The 21,930-nt window shown below is 33.2% G+C and overlaps 1 protein-coding gene across 2 annotated transcripts in view; it reads left to right on the top strand.

The window, feature by feature from the left end:
• The first annotated feature begins 1,658 nt into the window (after positions 1 to 1,658).
• The window catches only part of capgb (capping protein (actin filament), gelsolin-like b), a 28,771-nt gene continuing 8,499 nt past the window's right edge, over positions 1,659 to 21,930 (top strand). Inside the window, 2 exon segments of one of the 2 annotated variants that reach the window (NM_001001594.2) lie at positions 1,659 to 1,747; positions 14,849 to 15,042. In NM_001001594.2, coding sequence (NP_001001594.2) covers positions 14,850 to 15,042 — 193 coding nt within the window. In that variant the 5' untranslated portion in view covers positions 1,659 to 1,747; position 14,849. 2 annotated transcript variants of the gene reach the window in all.

Consider the following 21,930-nt stretch of genomic DNA (forward strand, 5'->3'; position numbering starts at 1 on the left):
CAACTTTTCAAACAATGTAACAAATTGCTTTTCTTTGGCAGAACAACAGCAAAAACAATATGGGATCCAAATATAATATCTCAAATCCTCATTGAGTAGGTCATGTTTCCAAGTCACTTTGTCATGTGGTACTCCAAGAAAGTTTTTGTCTTTTGTGTCATCTGGTGTGCAAGTGGGGAAACTGTTTGTTGCTAATGGACAACCAGGTCTTCCAGTGGTACCTCTGAGTAAAAAACGTATACGCCTGCCTTGAGAGGGCTAAGAAGAAACTATATTAATTTTGACACAATATTTTTAAAAACAAGACTATATGTTTTGCTCGTCTAGAAAATGCTTCTTTATTTAAGATTTTTAGATATTTGGCCTAAAAAGAATACAAAAACTCAACACAAAAAAAGCATTTTTGCAGTGAAGATCAATATTTCATTATAATAGTGTAAGAAGCACTGTATTTTACCGCATGTATGCTTCCCTTGAAAATAATTTGGTAAATTAAAGTAACTACATGGGAAAGGTTAGGAATCTGAGTAGATTATGGTTTAGCAGTTATTACCCAGCTACTGTAACTATAAAGTACACAATATTAACATTTACAATCAGACCACAATGTAAAATGTTACCAATTTATTCAGTGTTGCTTTCAGAATGTGAAACTCTGTAGAAGCAAGCAAACCGTGGTAGGAGAATGTTTACCAAACTGAAGTAAACAAAATCATTTTCCAATTTACCGCACCACATGACATGTGACTCAACATAGTGTGGGTTTTGGAGAATGAATTCATTATACTCTATGAAAGATGAGTTTGTATATTACCTTATAAAGGCAAGTACCTGTGCAAACAGTGCAGCCCTTTTATAACTGACAAGTTCTTGTTTCAGTAAACCACTGACACCACAGTCCAGCCCCTGCATTTCCTATGTTCATGTGTGTTTGCATATCATGTATTCCTTAATTTGTGGGGACCAAATGTCACCACAAGTATAGACATGCCAGTAGATTTTGACCTTGTGGGGACTTTACTTTGGTGAGGATTGGGAAAATGGTGCATTAATCACACAGAATGAGGTATTTAGAAAATTGTTATGTAAAAAATGCTAATTGTTTCCTGTGAGGGTTGTGTTTAGGGGTCGGGTTGGGATAGGGGGATAAAATATACAGTATGTACAGTACAGTACAATTATTATATCTATGGGAAGTCCCTTAAATAGCTAGTACAAATGTGTTTGTATGTGTGAGTGTGCTTGAATGAATGAAGCCACAGCCATTGTGTGCAGACAGCATGCTAAAAAGTTTACATGCTAGCTTTTAGCCATGACTTACAGGTCTGAGATCAGATGTTCAAAAGTTCCCAAAAGTATTGTGTCCACAGGCAAGTCTTGACATAGTTATGAATGCTTTGTGTGTGTGTGACTGGGTGTGACTCTTAAATACGTAAAAGTAGAAACTGACACCTCACAGGCTGAAACTGATTTGATATATTTTCTTCTTGTTTAGGCACAGAAATTTTTCCTGCTGTCAAATTTAGTCAAAACAAACAAATAACACGTTTAGGAAATCTGTGCACTCCACTTTGCCTCTTTTCCTCATTTTTTGGCATGTTTGTTTAAATGGGGGTGTTTTCAAGGGGGGTGGACCAAAAACCCATTCAGGAAGTCAGTTTGTACATTTGCCTCTCTTCAACAAATTCTCTCTTCCTTTCCTTCTTGAAACTTTGCAGAGTTCTTCAACTTCAACTTCATCAGCAAGGTAAACACTGAATTTCTTAAAAAAAGCCCTCAGATATTCAATTTAGAAGTGTGTGAGCTTCAAAACTAGCTGCCATTGAAGCTGCTTTATTGTTCATTCATTTTTAAGAACTTAAAGCAGAGAGAGGTTTAGGTAGAAGAGACACTCCCAAAGCTCCACACCCTAGTTCTACATCTAGCTTATTTCCTAAAACAAATGAGCACTTATTGCTATGAAAATGACTGTAGGGTTTAGAAATGCTGCTAATGAACTTTTGAAGTATTTAAATGATGAATTGAGATGCCATCTGGAATTTTCTTGTATGAGCATTTTTTCAGCATCTTATGTTTATATTAAGTTATTTTATGCTAAATGCAATGTAAATCACCTATTCTTTCTCCATAAAAGCAAAATGACTCAACCTTAAACGTTTTTGGATCTCTTGTTCAGGATTGCTTTTAATGACTTTGTGGATTAATATTATTTTTATTATTTTTCTGTTTTGTTTTTATAATGTGCCTGTGACATATTGTAAGGTGTCCTTGAGTGCTCTGAAGGCGCCTATAAATAAAAGGTATTATTATTATTAACATTAACTCTTCAAGTGTGTTGCACATCCTGACATTTGACTTTGCATTTTTTTTATAGTAGTTGGTGACCTTCCAATAGGAAAAGCTTTTCTTGTATCATAAACTGTATATAGTCTGCTTGTCATTTTACTACACTTTGATTGCAGTTCTACCACAGTATTCATGTCAGTGTTTTTATGACTCCACCCTTGTCTCTTGCAGTTTATCTGTTCATGATCTAACTGCATGTCTCTCTAAAATGAAAGATATAGGTTATATCACAGATTATTTATCTATCTGCCTTATCAACTAATCAGCGTTTCCATCTCACAAACATGTTACGCAATAAGGTTGTGATCATTGTTAAGCTGTGTTGACAAGTGTGTTTTGTAACTCTAAAGTCACTTAAGTCCATATAGTTTGTGTAAAAATGTGTCTGTTTAATGTCAATACAAAAAAAATCAGCTGATTATTGTTTAAGGTTTGTTTTCTGCATAGCAGTGACAAGATTAAAGAAATTCTATTGCCAAGATCAAAGATTATTGCAGAAATTACAAAAAGTAAATTAAATGGAAAATAAATACACAGTTAAACAAATAAGAACGTTTCTACATATGGCCATTCACAACCAGCATCTCCACATTAAAGATCAAAATGCTTAAAAGCAATTTGCAAATACTGTTTATTAAACGTCCCAAAGTGTCCATGTTATTTTCATTAAAGGGCCATAAAGCCCCCCCCCTCAGTTCATGATATGGGTGTGGATCACTGCGAGCGGAGGCAGGAGTGGGCGTGGCCAGCAGAGCAAAGGAAAAAGAAGGGAGCCTTTGGAAAGCATGTGCTGTCATGAATAATTAAAAAGTAGGGTCTTCTGATAGGCTAAGAAAACTCAGCTATGAATAATAATGAGAAATCGACGTGTCATCACTCCACTAGCAGATGCGCGCTATGTCACCGATTTTGATCCCGCTCCACTAATTATTTTAAACCCAGAAGATGAAATTAGCTGACAAAAGCTCCAAATTATCCATTTGTCTCCACAATTAAAGTTGACAGGTGCTAATGTTGTCTTAAATGATGCTTAACACACACGAATCTGATAAAATCTAAAAAAAAAGACCTCCAGGGTGTCTTGAACCTTTAAATAGTCTAATTCCCAAAGGTGTACATGGGGGAACCAGCATATAGTTTGTCCTTGTCACAGTGTTGCAGCCCAAGACCGGTTACTCACTGAAGCTAAGCAGGGCTGAGCCTGATCAGTACCTGAATGGGAGACCATGGGAAGACTAGGTTGCTGTTGGATGTGGATGAGGAGGGGTGCTCAACCTGTGGTCTGTGTGAGTTCTAATGCCCCAGTAAAATGAAGGGGACACCATACTGTCAGTGAGCGCTGTCTTTCAGACAAGAAGTTAAACCGAGGTCCTGACTCTCTGTCCTGGCCAAATTCCCTACATCAAGGCTTCTAAATCATCTCCTTCCACCGATGGCTCTATCACCTATGGCTGGTGTGTGGTGAGCGCACTGGTGCCGTTGTCCTATTCCAAGAGGATGTTACACACTGTTGTTGATGTAGAGCAGGGGTTTCCAAACTTTTCAGCCAGCGACTCGCGACCCCAATATCCTTTGAGGTGGTTATAAATACAGAAACCTTGCATGCAATAGCACACACACACACAAATAGACCCAAGTCTATTCTTCGTTTAATTTTTTAATGTATGTCAGTGCTGTAAATGTGCCAGAAAGTTTAACCTGATGTTATAAAAATCAATCTGCTGCATCTGACACTATTGCTGTGTCTTGAATATAATGTAATTACCCCCGGGGTCGAAATCCAATAGAACTAACTATAAGCTACAGTAACTATATAGTATATAGTTACTATAAACAACTATAAACTATTTTTTTTTATTTTCAGTAGGTTATGGATAAAATATGGTAATTCTTATGGTTAAATAAAAATAAATAGATTTTTGGAAATCCCCAGGAGACCCCTCGGGGGTCCCGACCCCCACTTTGAGAACAACTGGTGTAGAAGCACTTGGGGTGTATGGCCATACTGGATAAATGCGCTGTATAAATACACATTACCTTTACGTCTATGTTTGTTTTATATTAGTGTTTAATTGCTTTGCTTCCTGAGGAACCGACCAGTTTTTTCACCTCTTGTTGGAGGAAGTAGATCACAACGAGGATGATCACTCTGTGCTATTTATTCTATGAATTTAATGGTGGCTTGTTCCATTAATTATTAATTAATCTTACAATTTATAGTAAATAATAAAAGTAAATTGACATTCTAAAATGTGACAGCTTTTTCCATTTTTTTTTTCCTAAAAATGTGTGGAAGGTTATTTATTTTAATAATTATGTTCTTAGTTACTAGTAGTACTAGTAGTAGTGGTGACACATTAGATAACATCAGTTAAGAGTATGGCTTAACAGCAAAGAACCCCCCCCCCCCTTTTTTTTTTTTTCCTTACAGTAAATGTTCTATTTGGGAGTGACATGGTGGCTCAGTGGTTAGCACTGTTGCCTCACATCAAGAAGGTTGCTGGTTCGAGTCCTGGCTGGGTCAGTTGGCATTTCTGTGTGGAGTTTGTATGTTCTCTTCGTGTTCGTGTGGATTTCCTTCAGGTGGTCTGATTTCCCCCACAGTCCAAAGACATGCCCTATACTGTAGGTTAATTGAGTAAGCTAAATTGGCCATAGTGTGTGTGTGTGTGTGTGAATGAGTGTGTGTATGGATGCTTCTCAGTACTGTACTGAGTTGCAGCTATAAGGGCATCCGCTGTGTAAAACATAAACTGGATAAGTTGGCGGTTCATTCTGCTGTGGCGACCCCTGATGAATAAAGGGACTAAGCTGAAAAGAAAATGAATGAATGTTCTATTCCTAATTTTTTAAAGGTGAACTTTGAAAACTACAGCTGCTGTTTTGCTGTTTTTATTATTTGTACTTAGTGTAAGTTATTAAAACTTATTTCTAAGCATATACAAGACACGTAGGCTATACTTCAGCCAATTAGATGGATATAAAAAAAACAAATGTCAAAAATATAAATAACTATAAAAATGTAATTTAATTATAAAAATCTGTTAACTGAGTGGTTCTACCATTGATTTTGGTTTCTGGAAAGCGTAACGTAATGTACTAAAACAATGCGCGTTTTACCGTGTTTCCTCCATTAGCTCCTCTGAGTGGAGGAGAGATGGATGTAGCTCTGCAGTAATTATCCCGCTAGTGTTTAGCGTTAGTCAGGCAACCCGACTCTCCTCGCTGTGGGGCGTCCTCGGCAGGGCCGCTCGGATTATTCCCCCGTGTCCAGTTACTGGACACATATAAGCTAACCAGGCCAGGTGAACTCACTCACACACACACCTAGGTGCAGGAACAGGCAGGATGGAGCCGGACTCTGACAGCATGCCGGAGCAGGCCGAAGGAGCTTTGCAGTTAAGTGAACTAGTATGTTCTTTAGCTCCGAGTGCACTTTATACTTACGATAGGAAACCGAGACCTATTGTTGACAACATATTATGCGCATACGAGGTCCACCTGTATATTTATTATTTCATGCTCTTCTATTGTAGGGTAATATTATTTTCAGTGAAAAAACTGGTCTCAAAGAGTTGGTGATGATGCCTGTCTTAAAGTTAAACCTTAAAGCTAAAAGAAATATATATATATATATATATATATATATATATATATATATATATATATATATATATATATATATATATATATATATATATATATATATATGTACTATACCATATCTGTAGCTTATCTACAAAGTGTGAAAAACTATAAGGAAACCATATGCTGATTTACCCAATTAAAAAAAAGCATTGCAGTTTGTTTTTTGAAGCAGACCCCACCTTCAATTGCTCAACCAATGTTGTGGCAGTGGTTGCATGACTTTAATTGCTGACTAACGTAACTTGGGCAGAGTGTTTAGGAAACATGTCTGAAAACAGTCCTGTTGTCCAAATATGCATGGGTCTCTATTTTAGCAAATGAATACAAAATAATTATTATGCCTGAGTTAGTGGTATGCATAAAACGGTACAAGAAAAGTACAGACAAATTGTTGTAGAACAAATAACAGCAATGTGGTGGATGTGGTGTGTGCAGATTATATTAAACACAATTAATTAATAGGAACTTACATAATGGCATCACATTATATGTGTATTTCCAACACTATTTCATGGTATCTTTTTGATTTAGTGGTTAATTCAAATTTGTACAATCTCATTCATACATTTTAATACAGTTTGCTTAATTTGACTGTTGGGTTTACGGGTAGGGTTTGGTGCCAAGTGTCTTTTTAAAAATCATACGTCATCTTATGCCTGAACTTGTATTCATTTGTATGAATTAGCCAATAAACTGACACAATGTAAAATAGTTATGTTTCTGTGTGAGATCAGGATGGTATTTCAAATGAAATCTCCACATAATACAAACAACATGCTGTCACTGTCATGTTACTTATTCTTCATAATGTGTCGATTAGGTAAAATTCACCTATAACTGTTTAGAAATACTATGTATTTGGAAATCGCCTACAGTGATGTTTTTCAGCTAAATTACAGACACAATTTTAATTTAGATATTATGTATGGTGCTGCAAAATTTCAACACTTCAATGAGTATTTAGCATCCCCAATTATTATTTTTAAAGAATTATGAATCAACACAGGAAACCGATTGTGACAGCTTGCATGTTCCCTCCTTGGTCTGAGGTTCTTTGTGACTTACTGTAGTTGCGTGCTGCTTAATATACACTTTTAGTAAGTTTTTCCTAGTGAGTCACTTCTACATCTGCTTATTTTCTATGTCTGGTTTCTAATCTATGGATATTTAGTTCTTTTGACTTCCTTTTCCCCCAGTGTTAGTTCCTGTTTCCTTTGTTTCTGTCTCATGTTTGTTTCTATGGTTAGTCACAGTTCATTGGTTGTGTACACCTGAGTCTCATTTAGTTGCTTGTGTCATCTTTTGTGTTTAATGCTCTGTTTTAGATTAAGTTGTCGGTGTGTGTTGTTATTATATTGTCTTGATCACCATTTATAGTTAACCAATTTTTTTAAAATGATCTCACAATTTATTTTCCCTCTTCTGGTTTTTAACCTTTGAGTGTCTTTCTTTGGTTAAACACAAAAATATACATTTTGCAGGCACCCATTGACTTCCACAGTTGGAAAAAAATATAGTGAAAGTCAATCAGAAATCAGCATTTAAAAGCAATGTCTTTTTTTGTGTTTAACAGAAGAAATAATCTCAAATACGTTTTGAAAAAGTGAAGGATTTGTGATGATTACAAAATTTTTATTTTTGGGTGAACTGTCTCTTTAAATAATTGCTGACTGCTGTGGTAGAACACAAGTAAACCCAAGTGAATGGCTGTTTTACACCTTGCTGTACTGTGAGGGTGGGGTGTTAAAATGCTTGATGAGGAGATGATACTCTGTGAAAACTGAAGTCAAGACAAGTTGTCATTGTTAGTTCGTGGCATGGAGGACACAAAAAGCTTCTGTGTAATCAGATGAATCATAGGACCCTTATGAAAACTAAACATGGTTTTAATACAAATAAACACAAAGCATAACATGTTTTTTACGTAGTTACACCATGATAACCACAAAATTACCATGGTTTTGGTACATAAATAGTTTATTAATAGTATAATGTGGTTATAGTAATGGTAATTTACATTGCAAAAAAAATTTAAAAATGTATAGGTTTCTTTATTCTGTTGAGCACAAAAGAAAATATTTTGAAGAATGTTGGTAACCAAACAATTCCTACTGGTTAATAGCATCAGATTGTGATTTAATGGCATAATATTTGTGATACTGCCTATGCTAATGCAAGCTGACTTTATAGATTTCGTCACAAATGAAAATAAATCTTCCAAAAGTCCAAAAGTATCCACTACTGCTGAAGCCTATGAGAACACAGTCAGAATGCCCATATAATTCATCATGAAAGCGACCAATATCAATGTATGTTTTTAAATTATGGGATGTTATATATTTAAGTAATATTTAAGAAGGCTAGTATTAGTGGGTTCCAACATTTTAGTATTATTTCTGAATGAATATACATTTTTGAACGGAATATCTTAAACCAATGATTCAGTGGTTTATTTACAAAGACAGTCACTTATTTCACTTTTAAATCAATCAAGCATTTTTAAGGAATTATTCACTGAATCACTCATTAAAGGGTCGGTTTGCCCAAAAATGAAAATTGTTTATTATTCACCCTCATGTTGTTTCAATATTCTGAGACATTCATTCATCTTCAAAACACAAATTAAGATATTTTTTTATGAAATCCGAGAGCTTTCTGATCCTTTCTAGACAGCAATGGTTCTGAAACATTCAAAATCCTGAAAAGGAACCAACCAACTTACTTTTATAAAAAAAAAAAAAAAAATATATATATATATATATATATATATATATATATATATACTATATATATATATATATATATATATATATATATATATATATATATATATATATATATATATATATATATATATATATATATATATATATATATATATATAAATATATATATATATAATAAAAGATTTACTCGTAAAACCGTGATATGATGCTCCAAAAACACTTTTGTGCACCAGAAAGTTTGGACATACAATGCTGGTGTGTGGTACTGCTGACTTTTTTATGGCAATACGTTATACTTGCTGCAGTAAACACCCTGAACTTAAGTGGGAGAGAAGACATAGGCTTAGTTATAGGAGACATGTTTTTAGACATTTTTGGCACACAAGTAATCTTGGAGCATTGCGTGATTACTGTTGAACCACTGAAATCACATGGAATCTTGTGACTGTTTTTGGTTCTTTTTCTCTACTTCAAGCTTCCTGGTACTGTTGCTGTATATGGAGATTAAGAGAGTTCTCAGATTTAATCTAAATTATCTTAATTTGTCTTCAGAAGGAGAACAAGGTCTCTGGAAATCTAAAAGACAAGAGAATGAGTAATGAATAATATAGCTTTCATTTTTAATTGAACTAACCCTTTAAGGCAGTTGGCAGTTTCAGCGCCATATTTATTGCACCTATGACAGAATTCAACTAGTCAAGTTACAAACACTCTCCACAACATACTCTTTAATTATCTTTACATAAATTCAACTGTTTCTTTAAAGCTAGAGTTCTCAACTGGTTTGGCCATGGGACCCAAATTTTTACATGGTCATCAAGCCGCGACCCAAATTTTTAGGAACCATAATGCAATTTTAGGAATTATAATTAATTTGTATTTATTTGTTAACATACACAAGTAGTGACAGATAAATCATAAGAAAATCACCAAGACTTACAAATAAACTAAATTTTATTGCTGTCATTAAACAAAATGTATCAAATTACAGAGTAAAAGTGACAAATACTGTAAAGTGTGGTTAGGGTAAAGGAAGGGTTAGTTACCGTGAACTGAACTGTTAATAAAACATGCTGTCTAGTTTCTAAATGTCGTTTTAATTTAGAAGATTTCGTGCTCTCTTGTGAGAGCACCTCACTAATTATGACACACTAAGGCTTTAAGTCTTTTTTTTGTTGTCAATATATGTAAATCCATACTTTACATATTGGGGGTCGTACTTGCGCTTTTACTTATTTGTTGCTAATTAAATGAAATTTCATATGTCAAACGGTTGGGTTGTCATGCACGCATTTCAAAATATACGTCAAAATAAATAATTTAGCTTTTGTTGTTTGTTTGACCACACATCGCGACCCACTGAAAGGTCGCGACCCACCAGTTGAGAAACACTGCTTTAAAGTATGCTCTTTTGTGGTGAACAGAATAACGAATCTCATACAGATTTGGAACAAAATTAACTGATGGATTGACTTTCATTTTTTAAAGAACTGTGTTGTAACATGGCTCTTATGGAAGAAAATCTTTACTCTATCATTCTAAAGAGATTTTGATGACTGTTTATGACTGAAACAAACAATCTAGCTTGTGTTTTCTTAACTCTGTAAATGTTTTACAACTCGTTACATCACCTATTTTTTCTAGAAATTATAGCTACTAACAAGTGGATTTTTAAAATAGTCTGTATGTCATTAAAAAGCAGTGATAAATTAGTATCATAAAGTCAAGGAGTAGCTAAAAATGAATCATTTTTATGAGGGGGTTGTTCCTCAATAGGGTTTCCTTACATTTTATGAAACGTAATGCTTAGCAGTGACTAAATGAACAGATAAAAAGGGAGGAGCAGCACAATTCAGCTCTATCACGGCCAGCAGTTTGTGTTCACAACTGTTACCAAACAATGAATCTGCATTTTTGTTGGCACAGTGAAACTGGACATGTCTCGCTCTCTGTATGACATGTATCGGAGTGATATAAGATAACATGGGCCTCTAAAGGCCTCTTTACAGTAATGCAGTGACAGTAATGAGAGTGAAGTAATGCAGCTCTGTTCGGCTCCTCTCAGTGTCACACCATTACAACAAGAGCCTAATTAGACTGATTGATTTATTTTAAGCAGGCCTGTTCATTTATATATCAATATTTATCTGGTAAACACAAATGCATATCAAGGAGCATATCCTATCTAATATTAACTATGAATTATTTTGTTTGGTTTCTTGGTGTTCTGATGTATTGGTCACATTTTTTAATATGTAAACAAACAAACAGCAAAATATAAGAATATGCATAAGACTGTTACAACAGTGGCATAGAAGGAAATCAGGAAGAAGCATTAGGTAAACTCCAAACACACCCTGAAGGCTGGCATTTCCTTATTGACTTGAGTTTTTTTACTAGCAGCAGAATGTTGTAATATATGGGTCATATGTTTATTTTCATATATTTCCATTTCCCCCCCTCAATATGCATACTAAAGTGGAATGTTTGTTTATTTTCTTTGAGAAAAAAGGGTTATCATGCATTTTTACCATGGATACCACAGAAAAGGCCAAATGAAAGTCACACATTCAGTGCAACAATAGTTTATGTGACCCTGAAACACAAAACCTTGTGTTGCTTGGGAATATTTTGGCAGTAGCATTGTATGGGAAGTACATTGTATTGGTCCAAATGATAGATTTTTCTTGTATGCCAAACATAATTCGAATATTCAGTAAAAGTCATCTTTTATGAACATATTTTGTAAATGTCATTCTATAAATATATCAAAACTACATTTTTGATTAGAAATATGCATTGCTAAACGCTTAATTTGGGATACTTTTTTTTAAAGTCAGAATTATTAAACCCTTTTGAATTTTTTTTCTTTTTAAAAATATTTTCTAAATGATGTTTAACAGAGCAAAGAAATTTTCACAGTATGTTTGATAATATTTTTTTCTTCTAGAGAAAGTCTTATTAGTTTTTTTTTCTGCTAGAATAAAAGCAGTTTTAAATTTTTTAACACCAATTTAAAGTCAAAATTATTAAGCAATATTTTTTTTTCTATATATTTTTTAAATGTCACTTTAAGCTGTATAGAAGTATCTTGAAAAATATCTAGTCAAAGATTATTTACTGTCATAATGGCAAAGATGAAATAAATCAGTTATTATAAATTAGTTATTAAAGATATATCATGTTTAGAAATATGTTGATAAAATTAAGATAAACAAATAAGATAAAAACAGAAGTTCTGACTTCAACTGTGTGTGTGTGTGTGTGTGTGTGTGTGTGTGTGTGTGTGTGTGTGTGTGTGTGTGTGTCTGTGTGTGTGTATAGTAGATATTTTTTTAAATATATATATATATATATATATATATATATATATATATATATATATATATATATATATATATATAGTATTCCAGAGTCATATGCACTACAAAATTTGTCCACACAATTGATTTGTGTTGGGACATAAAGTTAACTTATTAAGAATTAAGTTTTAGTAACTTATTAGTTTTTACAAATTTAAGTTGATTAAACATAAATAATAAAGTCCCACCAAAAACCTTTGAACAAACAGCATTTTTGTTCATTCAAAAAATCTTGTGAAACATATTTAAATAAATAATTATTTGATGCATATTAAAAGATTCAGTTTAAAGGATGACATTTTTGGTGATGCAATATATCGCTTATACATAAAAAACAATTCTAGCAACATTTTAGCTGATTGCACAACCTCTCTGTTGGAGGTGTCAGTGTCATAAAAACTTGCTACATACTATATTTACTATATTTATTTACTGCAAAAAGTATATTTTCATATGAGTGTCTGATAAATGAAAATAGATCTGGTAGCAGATACCACAGCCTCTGTTACTTTTTACCTTGCACTTTTTGATTAACATATATTATTTTTTACTTGTTTAGGATATATATATATATATATATATATATATATATATATATATATATATATATATATATATATATATATATATATATATATATATATATATATATATATATATATATATATATATATATATATATATATATATATATATACGTTCTCACATTCTAATTCCAATGCCTAATTGTGAAATTGTTAAAATGACTATAATTAAATTAAATAATCTTAAGAATAAAATATGACTGATGATATGATGATCTGGCATAAATTGGTCTTAAAATAAAAATAATTAATAATAATTAATATATATATATATATATATATATATATATATATATATATATATATATATATATATATATATATATATATATATATATATATATATATAATGTTATGCAAAATGATGATACTACATTTCACCCATGTTAATATTTGTTTTAGGAAACATTCGAAACATTCAAGTCGACACTTTTCTTGCATTTGATCTGCTTTCTCTTCATATATGATCACATTTGTGTATTTAATTTGATACGAGTGCCATAATGTCTTTGACCCTCATGTGTTTTCTTGCGTGCCGCTGTGTCCAAACAAACAGACGTGCAGAATTCAGACCATGTGTTTTGGCAGTCGAGTTACTGACAGGTCAAAGAACCAATCAGATAACGCTCTTCAACTGATAGCTCTGTTGGCAGATTAGTTAGAGAAGTCAAATGCTAAGTAGGATTTCATCATGAAGCATGTTGCGGTTTTTTATCTTTTTTTTTCAGTAAAACATATAGAAAATGCTAGAAGACAAGACAGTGATGAAAAACACTGTGTGCCATATGAAATAATTTACACCGTACTTCAAATACTCTTCAAATGTCTAGCACAGAATTGTTTTTTCACTTCATCTTAATTCTAATCAGCAAGTTTACATAAAATTGATCAAAGGGGATATTGAACATAAACATTTAATATAAATTAAATGCTGTTCTTTCAGTGTCTATTTCCAATGATTTCTGAGTAATGTAATTGGTAATAATATGAAAAATAATTGTTTTTTGAGCGCCAATAATGGGAATTAAAATGATTTGTGAAGCATCATGTTAACATTGGTGCTGAAAATTCAGCTTTACATCACTGGAATAACTTATATTTTAAAATAATAATATATGAAATATATTAAAATATGAAGCATTTTTTTTACATTGTAACAGTATTTTACAATATTACTGTTTTTTGCTGTATTGTTTTATCAAAGAAAAATAAATAGTACTATCTGATTAGCTCCTCTCAGTGTCACAGACTTATAGGTGTATTTGTATCATGCCAATTCACGTTGACAACAATATTAATGTTGTAAATACTTGTGCCTATCAAAGACGATATCCTATCTAATATTAGCATTGATTGCTAATGTTTTCTGCCTTCAATTTAAAACATTTGATAAGATGTTTGGCCTACTTATTAATAACTCACATTTATTCACGAGTAAGCAAAAATCACAGCAATAGGGTGTGTGCTCAGTTCATTTTTATTTGGCCTATGGCCTTTATCTTTCCTGGCATATCATATTATTATTATTATTATTATTATTATTATTATCATTATCATTATTATTAGTGGTATATTTTGTGCAAATATGATTTGTTTTTTGTTCAGAAATCTTTGATATGTATTTCATATGGCACATTTTTCTTCTCACTAGCTGACATACAGCTTTTTTGCTCTACTATATTTAACACAACATATTAATAAAAATAAAAAAAACCCTGAATGCCAGCCTCATCTTTTATAGAAAAAAACCTTTAAAAAAGAGCTAAAAACCTGTCATGCTAAAATCATGTCATTTAATTTCTAGAGTGATGGCATCTCCATTGCAACTCCTCTTGCTAATTGTCAACAGCGCTATCAGTTCAAGACTTTTGTTATCTGACTGGCATATATAATTGATTGCTATATAATATAATTGCAGGGGAGATTACTGAAAGCTACCCGTATGCATTTTTTATTACTCTATTGAATTGAAAAATCAGTTCGGATAAAAGTACAAAGAAATGTATCTAAAAATTGCTTCCGATAATTGTTCATTAGTTCACTCTTCTGATTCCCTCATCCATTTAATAGGGCATTCAACAGCGTGGTACTCTAGAAACAGGGATGGGAAACGTTTCAAATCATTTCAAAGGCATTTGCATTAGCCATTCACCTTTTTACCATCTCATCTTTGTTCCTCCAGAATGCAACCATTTCAGGCGGCTCCAGGACAGTTTGGCGATGAGGTTCGTCAGCCAGGACTTTATTGCTGGAGAGTGGAGAAAATGAAGGCTGTTCCTCTGAATCAAGCTGAAGTGGGGGCTTTCTTCAACGGAGACTCATACCTGGTGCTGGATAACAGGGGAGATCAGGGAGCAGACCTACACATGTGGATCGGTGAGATTCGTTTTTTTTAGTCACTTTCAGTCTTGCAACTTTTAAAGAAACTGAATAGATGGACTATGTTCAAAAGCTTAAATGGATAGTTCTAAGGTTTTATGCATTTCTGACTTCTTTATTTCTCAAAACAAAATCTGAAGAATGTTGAAAAATAGCAGCTACATTCAAAAAAACTTTTGCTGCTTGTTCAAGCTACTTATTTAAAATGAGTTGAAACAACCCAATTCTTGAGCTTTTTGGGGTGAAATTTAATTGTTTTGTGTTCAATCCACTTAATTGTTAATAGTTAACTTATCCGATTTGTGTTGGGACAACATTGGGGCAGCATTTTTTACAGTGTTTATTGACATCTATTGTAAGAAGAAAAAATTCTATGGAAGTAAGTGGCAGTTTTTTCCCCAATGGTCTTCAGTATATCCTTTGTTCAGTTAAGGAAAAACTTAAACAGGTTTGGAACAAGTGGAGAATGAGGAATGATGACAGATCTTTAATTTCTGGGTGAACTACCTCTTTAAAGAAGCTCTATCCTCTCATAACCATGACTTTTTTTTTACTAATTAATATTTACAGAAGAATACATTTAAAGATGTGTACTGGCTTTACATTGTTTATGTTGTTGTTTATATTGGGATGGTCATATATGTGAATGGACAGTTTTATTCTCATTGTCAATGTTACTCATGCCACAGGTAATGAAAGGCCAATGCCAAAATCAAAAGTGAATTATGGGTGTTGAATTGTTCCGCTCATTTTTCTTTTGCTGTTCCAAATTTGATCTTTTATTATCTCCTTCATGTAGCTTTTGGATAACCTATTGCTATTTTTGTGTATTTTTCTCTTTGTACCTTATACAAAAATTCACGGCAGGCATATTTACCACAAGAATCATTTATTAAAAGATCACTGCAGAGATTAAAAATATGAACTAAAATATTATTTCTGTTCCTTACACTTTATATGCGGCTCTACCCTTAAAGCCACAACACTTTGCCACATTTGTCAGCAAGAAAAAATACATAATTTTTTTTGCAATATGTTTATTAGTTTGCATATTACAACATGTTACACAGTATATTATACTTATGTTAACACAGCAAACATTTTACATCCCGAATATCTCCCACCACCCCATCCCCAATCAAAAGAATATAGAAACAAAATAAAAATAAATTAATACTACTACTACTACTACTACTAATAATAATAATAATATTAATTATAATAATAATACATTATTCAAAATAAAATCTGTATAATATAAATAAATATGTTGGTTACACTGAATGAAAATGGAACATTATTTCCCGTATATTTTGACATTTCATTTTAATGGGTAAAATGTGTTAATTAAAAAGCTACACTTTTTACAATTCCAGACTACAATTAAACAATATATTAGTTAAAAACTATTAAGAAATATTAATTTATTATTAATATTAATGAATTATTAATTAACACTCCACCAGAGTGTTGACATGTGAGGGTCTCAGGGTCAGTCATTCAGTTACGTCAGGATATTTGAGCTCCTCAATGGCCTTTTGAATTTAGTGATATGCTTGATCAGACAGTGAAGTGAGCCTGACCTGCTCTAAATTATCGGCTGATGGAGCACAGAGGGGGATGAAGAGGGAACGATCCCAAGGGAAACAGCCATGGCCTGGTGTTTTCATAGCTCATGAATGTTTGAGCAGGCTTGTGACAGGACTTCAGTTTGGTCTATTGTCTTATGGGGTATCCAGTGCTTTGGGTAACACTAAGCTGGTTGTCAGCTTGATGAAGCATCTTCCCCTGTACCTTTTTGCTGAGCAGTCCTCATCCATACACTCTTCAAACAACTCCCACCATATTATTCTTTCATAATGAGTCTCCTATTGTAGATACTGGTAAGCCATCAGTGCAGCTATTCATCAAATCTAACATTTTAAAAGATGATGGTGTATAGACCATTTTTTAGGGATGTAAACAATAATAGTGGTCCTAATGTATTTCCTGTATTACATTTGTAATTTCCACAGCTCTCAAGAATCCAAAAAGATCCACATATTGATAAATAATGTTACAATAGCTCTTTTAACGTTGTTATGGTTGAATTGCCTCTTGTTACAGTTATGGAATAGTTTAACAACAAGCAGGAAATGTTTATAGGCCATGGACATTGCCACATTGAAATGGTCTGTATTGTGACTTCAATTTAATAAAAAAAAATGTTATTAATTTTTTTTTTCTGACTGTCATAAAAGTCAAGATGCTCTGTTATGGCAAAGACCAAAACACTGACTATTCATTTGAATTTATTATTGCTTTACTGTAACTTAGACTTGCATTTTGCATAAATATAAAAGTATATATGCACATTTAAGCTTGGAAAACATCAAACAAATGCTTAAATATGTAGTATAAAAATGTAGTAACAATATAAAGTAAATATTCTATATTAAATACTTTTTTTAAGCTCCTTGAACCTTGAAACAAGCATTTTTTTTGTCTCTTGCACGATATCTGAGCTTTCATTTTCAGCACACAAATTGAAACTTTGGAAACATCATGTGTTTATTGAAGTAAATGATTTACTGAAAGCATTTATTTTGTAAGGTTTAATCCATGCCATAAGGAAAAGCTTTAACCTTTTAATTTTTATTTTTTTGTTTAAGTTATTGAAGGATTATTCAATTGAAAAATTAAGAGTAAAGATTCATATGTAACAGTGCGTATTGAAGGTATTAAACATATCAGCATTTTGCTCAGAAAACATGTTTTTAAAGGTGCTGTTGACTTGAAATTTTTACCAGATGACACATCCAAAATAACAGCCAACATAATTCATACATACAAAGTGAACAAAACAAATTAGAAATTAATTTATGTGTAGTAAAATGTAATGACACCAGGAAAAAGTATTACATGAAGAAAGGGAGGCATAAAAAGGCATGGAAAGCCCAGACAGCAGCTTATAATCTCTCCATTGTTCAGCAGTGTAAAATAATGAATATTAGCTGCTTCAGTCCCAAAATTGACATTGCCAGGAGGACGAAGATGAAACCAGGGTGGACATTACAGCAACACAAAGGCCCCAAACACAGCCAAGGAAACACTTGACTGCTCTCAGAAAAAAAAAAAAAAAACAGAATGACCCAGACAGTCATCTGACCTGAATTCAACAGAAAATAAGAAGTAAAGATCAGATGTTATAGATGAGACCTCCAGAACCGTGAAGATTTTTTAGACTAAAAAAATCACACCTGAGCAATGCATGCAACTCCATTCTCCATATAAGAGGCGTCTTGAAGCTGTCATTACAAAAAGCCTTTTATACAAATTATTAAATATAATTATTACAATTATTATTAATTATTATTAATTATTAACAATTATTAATTATTAAATACAATTTTGTAGTTTAGTACGTTCTCCTTGTGTCATTCCAATGTTAATAAATACAGTATAACTCTTTTTTTTATTTTATTTTGTTTTGTTTAGTTTTATTTGTTTTTTATGGATTTCTACCAAACTCTTGGTCATTTTCATGTCAACTGCATCTTTGGAATTATATTTACCAGGAAAAATCATGACATGTTCAATACTTAATTTACCTGCTGAATGTACACTATACAAAAGTCTTGTCGTCAATCACAGTTGTGTAAGAGCAACAAATAATAACTTGATTTCTAGTTGTTCGTTTGGAAAAGTAGCAGAAGGTAAATTTTCTGAGGAATTATCTGTTGAACTGCATCCCAATCATCACAAATACTGCAGAAGACCTATTGGAATCCGCATGGACCCACGATTCTCACAGAAATCAGTCAAGTTTGGTGAAGGAAAAATCATGGTTTGGGGTTACATTCAGTATGGGGGCGTGCGAGAGATCTGCAGAGTGGATGGCAACAACAACAGCCTGAGGTATCAAGATATTTGTGCTGCCCATTACATTATAAACCACAGGAGAGGGAAATTTGTTCAGCAGGAGAGCGCTCTTTCTTCTACTTCAGCCTCCACATCAAAGTTCCCGACAGCAAAAACGTTTAAGGTGCTTCAGGATTGGCCAGCTAAGTCACCATACATGACCATTATTGAGCATGTCTGGGGTAAAATGAAGGAGGAGGCATTGAAGATTAATCCAAAGAATCTTTATGGAGATCTGATAGGAGACCTGCAAGAACGCTTTCTTTGCCATTCAAAAAGACTTTATTAATAAGTTATTTAAGTCGTTGCAGAGATGTATGGATGCAGTCCTCCAAGCCCCTGGAACTCATACACAATATTAATTCTTTTTCAACTGCACCATGACTTCATATTCTATACTGTACATAATTTCTGTTTAGTGACAAGACTTTTGACTCAACAAAGTCAGACCTTATTGTTTTAATTAAATAATTAGAAATCAAGGCATGATCATATTTTGGTAAAATAAGCATAATCTAGAGGCCTTTGCCTTTCATACAAACCACTTCTGATACCAAATTATCAACTAGAAGTCAAATTATTATTTGTTGCTCGTAAAACTTGGGTAGACGACAAGATGTGTATATACAGTATACAGTACAAAACAATATAAAATATAAATCTTCTAAATGCATAAAATAAAAAACTTTTATTTTAGAAATAAAATCTAATACATCATAAGGCATATGCATTACCTAATGAAAGTTGAGTAAAAGAAAGGATGGTACTTGCACAAGACACAACAAGATCATTGTTGCACAATAGAATCACTTGATCTTGTTTTTCTCTCTGCCAAAATAGTTATAAGCCAAAATAACTCAAATTAACTGTAAATAATTGCATAATTCTACCATAAACTGCTTTGCGTTTTGGAAAAACAGCTCTGCCTTTGCTTTACCACAGCAGAAAACAGCAGCTCAGAGTCTGCAGGCAGAGGAAGTGGTTGAGTAGGTATCATTGCAAAATGGCACGAGTGTTAACACACACAGCATTTTTGACTTTTTCTCGGTATGTAAGTGAAAGCGTACTACCGGTAAACATTTTGGGGGTTAGCCAATGTTGCTTACTAAAGCTGCATTAGCACAAGGACAGTAAAATTTATTCATTCATTCATTTTCCTTCGGCTTAGTCCTTTTATTCATCAGCGGTTGCCAAAGCGGAATGAACTACAAACTAATCCAGCATATGTTTTACACAGCGGATACCCTTTCAGCTGCAACCCAGTACTAGGAAACATCCATACTCACTCATTTCATTCACACGCATAAACTACGGCCAAGTTAGTTTATTCACATGGAATGTGAGGGAAAACGGAGCACTCGGAGGAAACCCACGCTAACACAGGGAGAACATGCAAACTCCACACAGAAATGTTAACTGGCCCAGCTGAGACTCCAAACAGTGACCATCTTTCTGTGAGGCAACAGTACTAACCACTGAGCCACGGTGTTGTCCAACAATAAAATTGTGAAATATTATTAACTTTTAACTTGTTGATGTGACTCAAAGCTGATCTGTTTTAGCATTAGTACAGCTTTTGTTATTATTTATAATGAGTCATTTAATTATAAACATGTTTTTTTCTGCTTCATAGTTTTGTTAAGATTTTACTTAAGACACTTTGATGAAACTAAACTTCAATAAAACCTTTTATTTTTACATCGGAAGTTACTTTAATCTTTTTTACGCATATAATGCATCCTTAATTAATCTAAGTAAATACAATTTTAATGGTACTCATTAACTCAGTGGCTCAGTAGGTAGTGCTGTCGCCTCACAGCAAGAAGGTTGCTCGGTCGTTGGTTCGAACCTCGGCTGGGTCAGTTGGCATTTCTGTGTGGAGTTTGCATGTTCTCCCTGCGTTCACGTGGGTTTTCTCCGGGTGCTTCAGTTTCCCTCACAGTCCAAAGACATGCGGTATTGGTGAATTGGTTAGGCTAAATTGTCCGTAGTGTATGAGTGTGTGTGTGTGGATGGATGTTTCCCAGAGATGGGTTGCGGCTGGAACGACATCCGCCACGTAAAAACTTGCTGAATAAGTTGGTGGCTCATTCCACTGTGGCAACCCCGGATTAATAAAGGGTCTAAGCCGAAAAGAAAATGAATAAATGAATAATAATGTTAGGGAAAAAACTGTTTAAAATCAAAATGAAAAATGAGTCAGATGAAGAAGACCCCAGTGAAGAAATCAGAGATTAAATCAATCAAAGAATGTTTAGTGAACATAGTTTGCATTTTTATATGCAGACGCCTGCGTCAACACTTGCACAGAGTTCGCAATCCAATCTGCTTATAATCTCAAATCACACAATTATATTCTCACATAACGCATTAACTGCGTCATACAGTCAGCGATAGATAATAATAGAGCTTCATACAACCTTACTGGGGAAAACATAGATAAACTTAGAAAATATCCATGTGTGAGCGTACAATTTAGAACAAAATCTCCAATGATTATGTAAGCGTCAAGCAAACAGGAGGCAATTCAACTTCAGTCTTCTAGTCTCCACCTATGAAGAACACAAACGCAAAGAATGCTTATCTACCTCTAGCAGGAATCTTATCAGAATGGTAATAAACATCTTTCTGCTGGCAGCTAACTAATACATAGAAGGTCTTGCTCATACAATAGAATCTTAAAAGCATTTATTCTTTAATGTTGTCCAAATAGCATCAAATGTACACAAGCAATTTGACAAAAATGACAAGCATTTAGGCTTTCTGCAGCAAATGTGATGCAAAACATTACAAAAACAGCAACAGAAACATTTAAATAACAGCCGCTGCACTCCCAATTAAATTATAAATGCTTTTAAAAAAATAACACATATTAAACCTCTTTAACATGTATAATAGACTACTGAGTGACGGATGTTTTTGCACTGAGTCACAGATCTGACTTTTCATTTTCAAACCTTATTAGATTAGATTAGATTAGATTAG

The sequence above is a fragment of the Danio rerio genome, chromosome 12 (genome assembly GCF_049306965.1).
Source record: "Danio rerio strain Tuebingen ecotype United States chromosome 12, GRCz12tu, whole genome shotgun sequence".
In the NCBI taxonomy this organism is placed as follows: domain Eukaryota; kingdom Metazoa; phylum Chordata; class Actinopteri; order Cypriniformes; family Danionidae; genus Danio; species Danio rerio.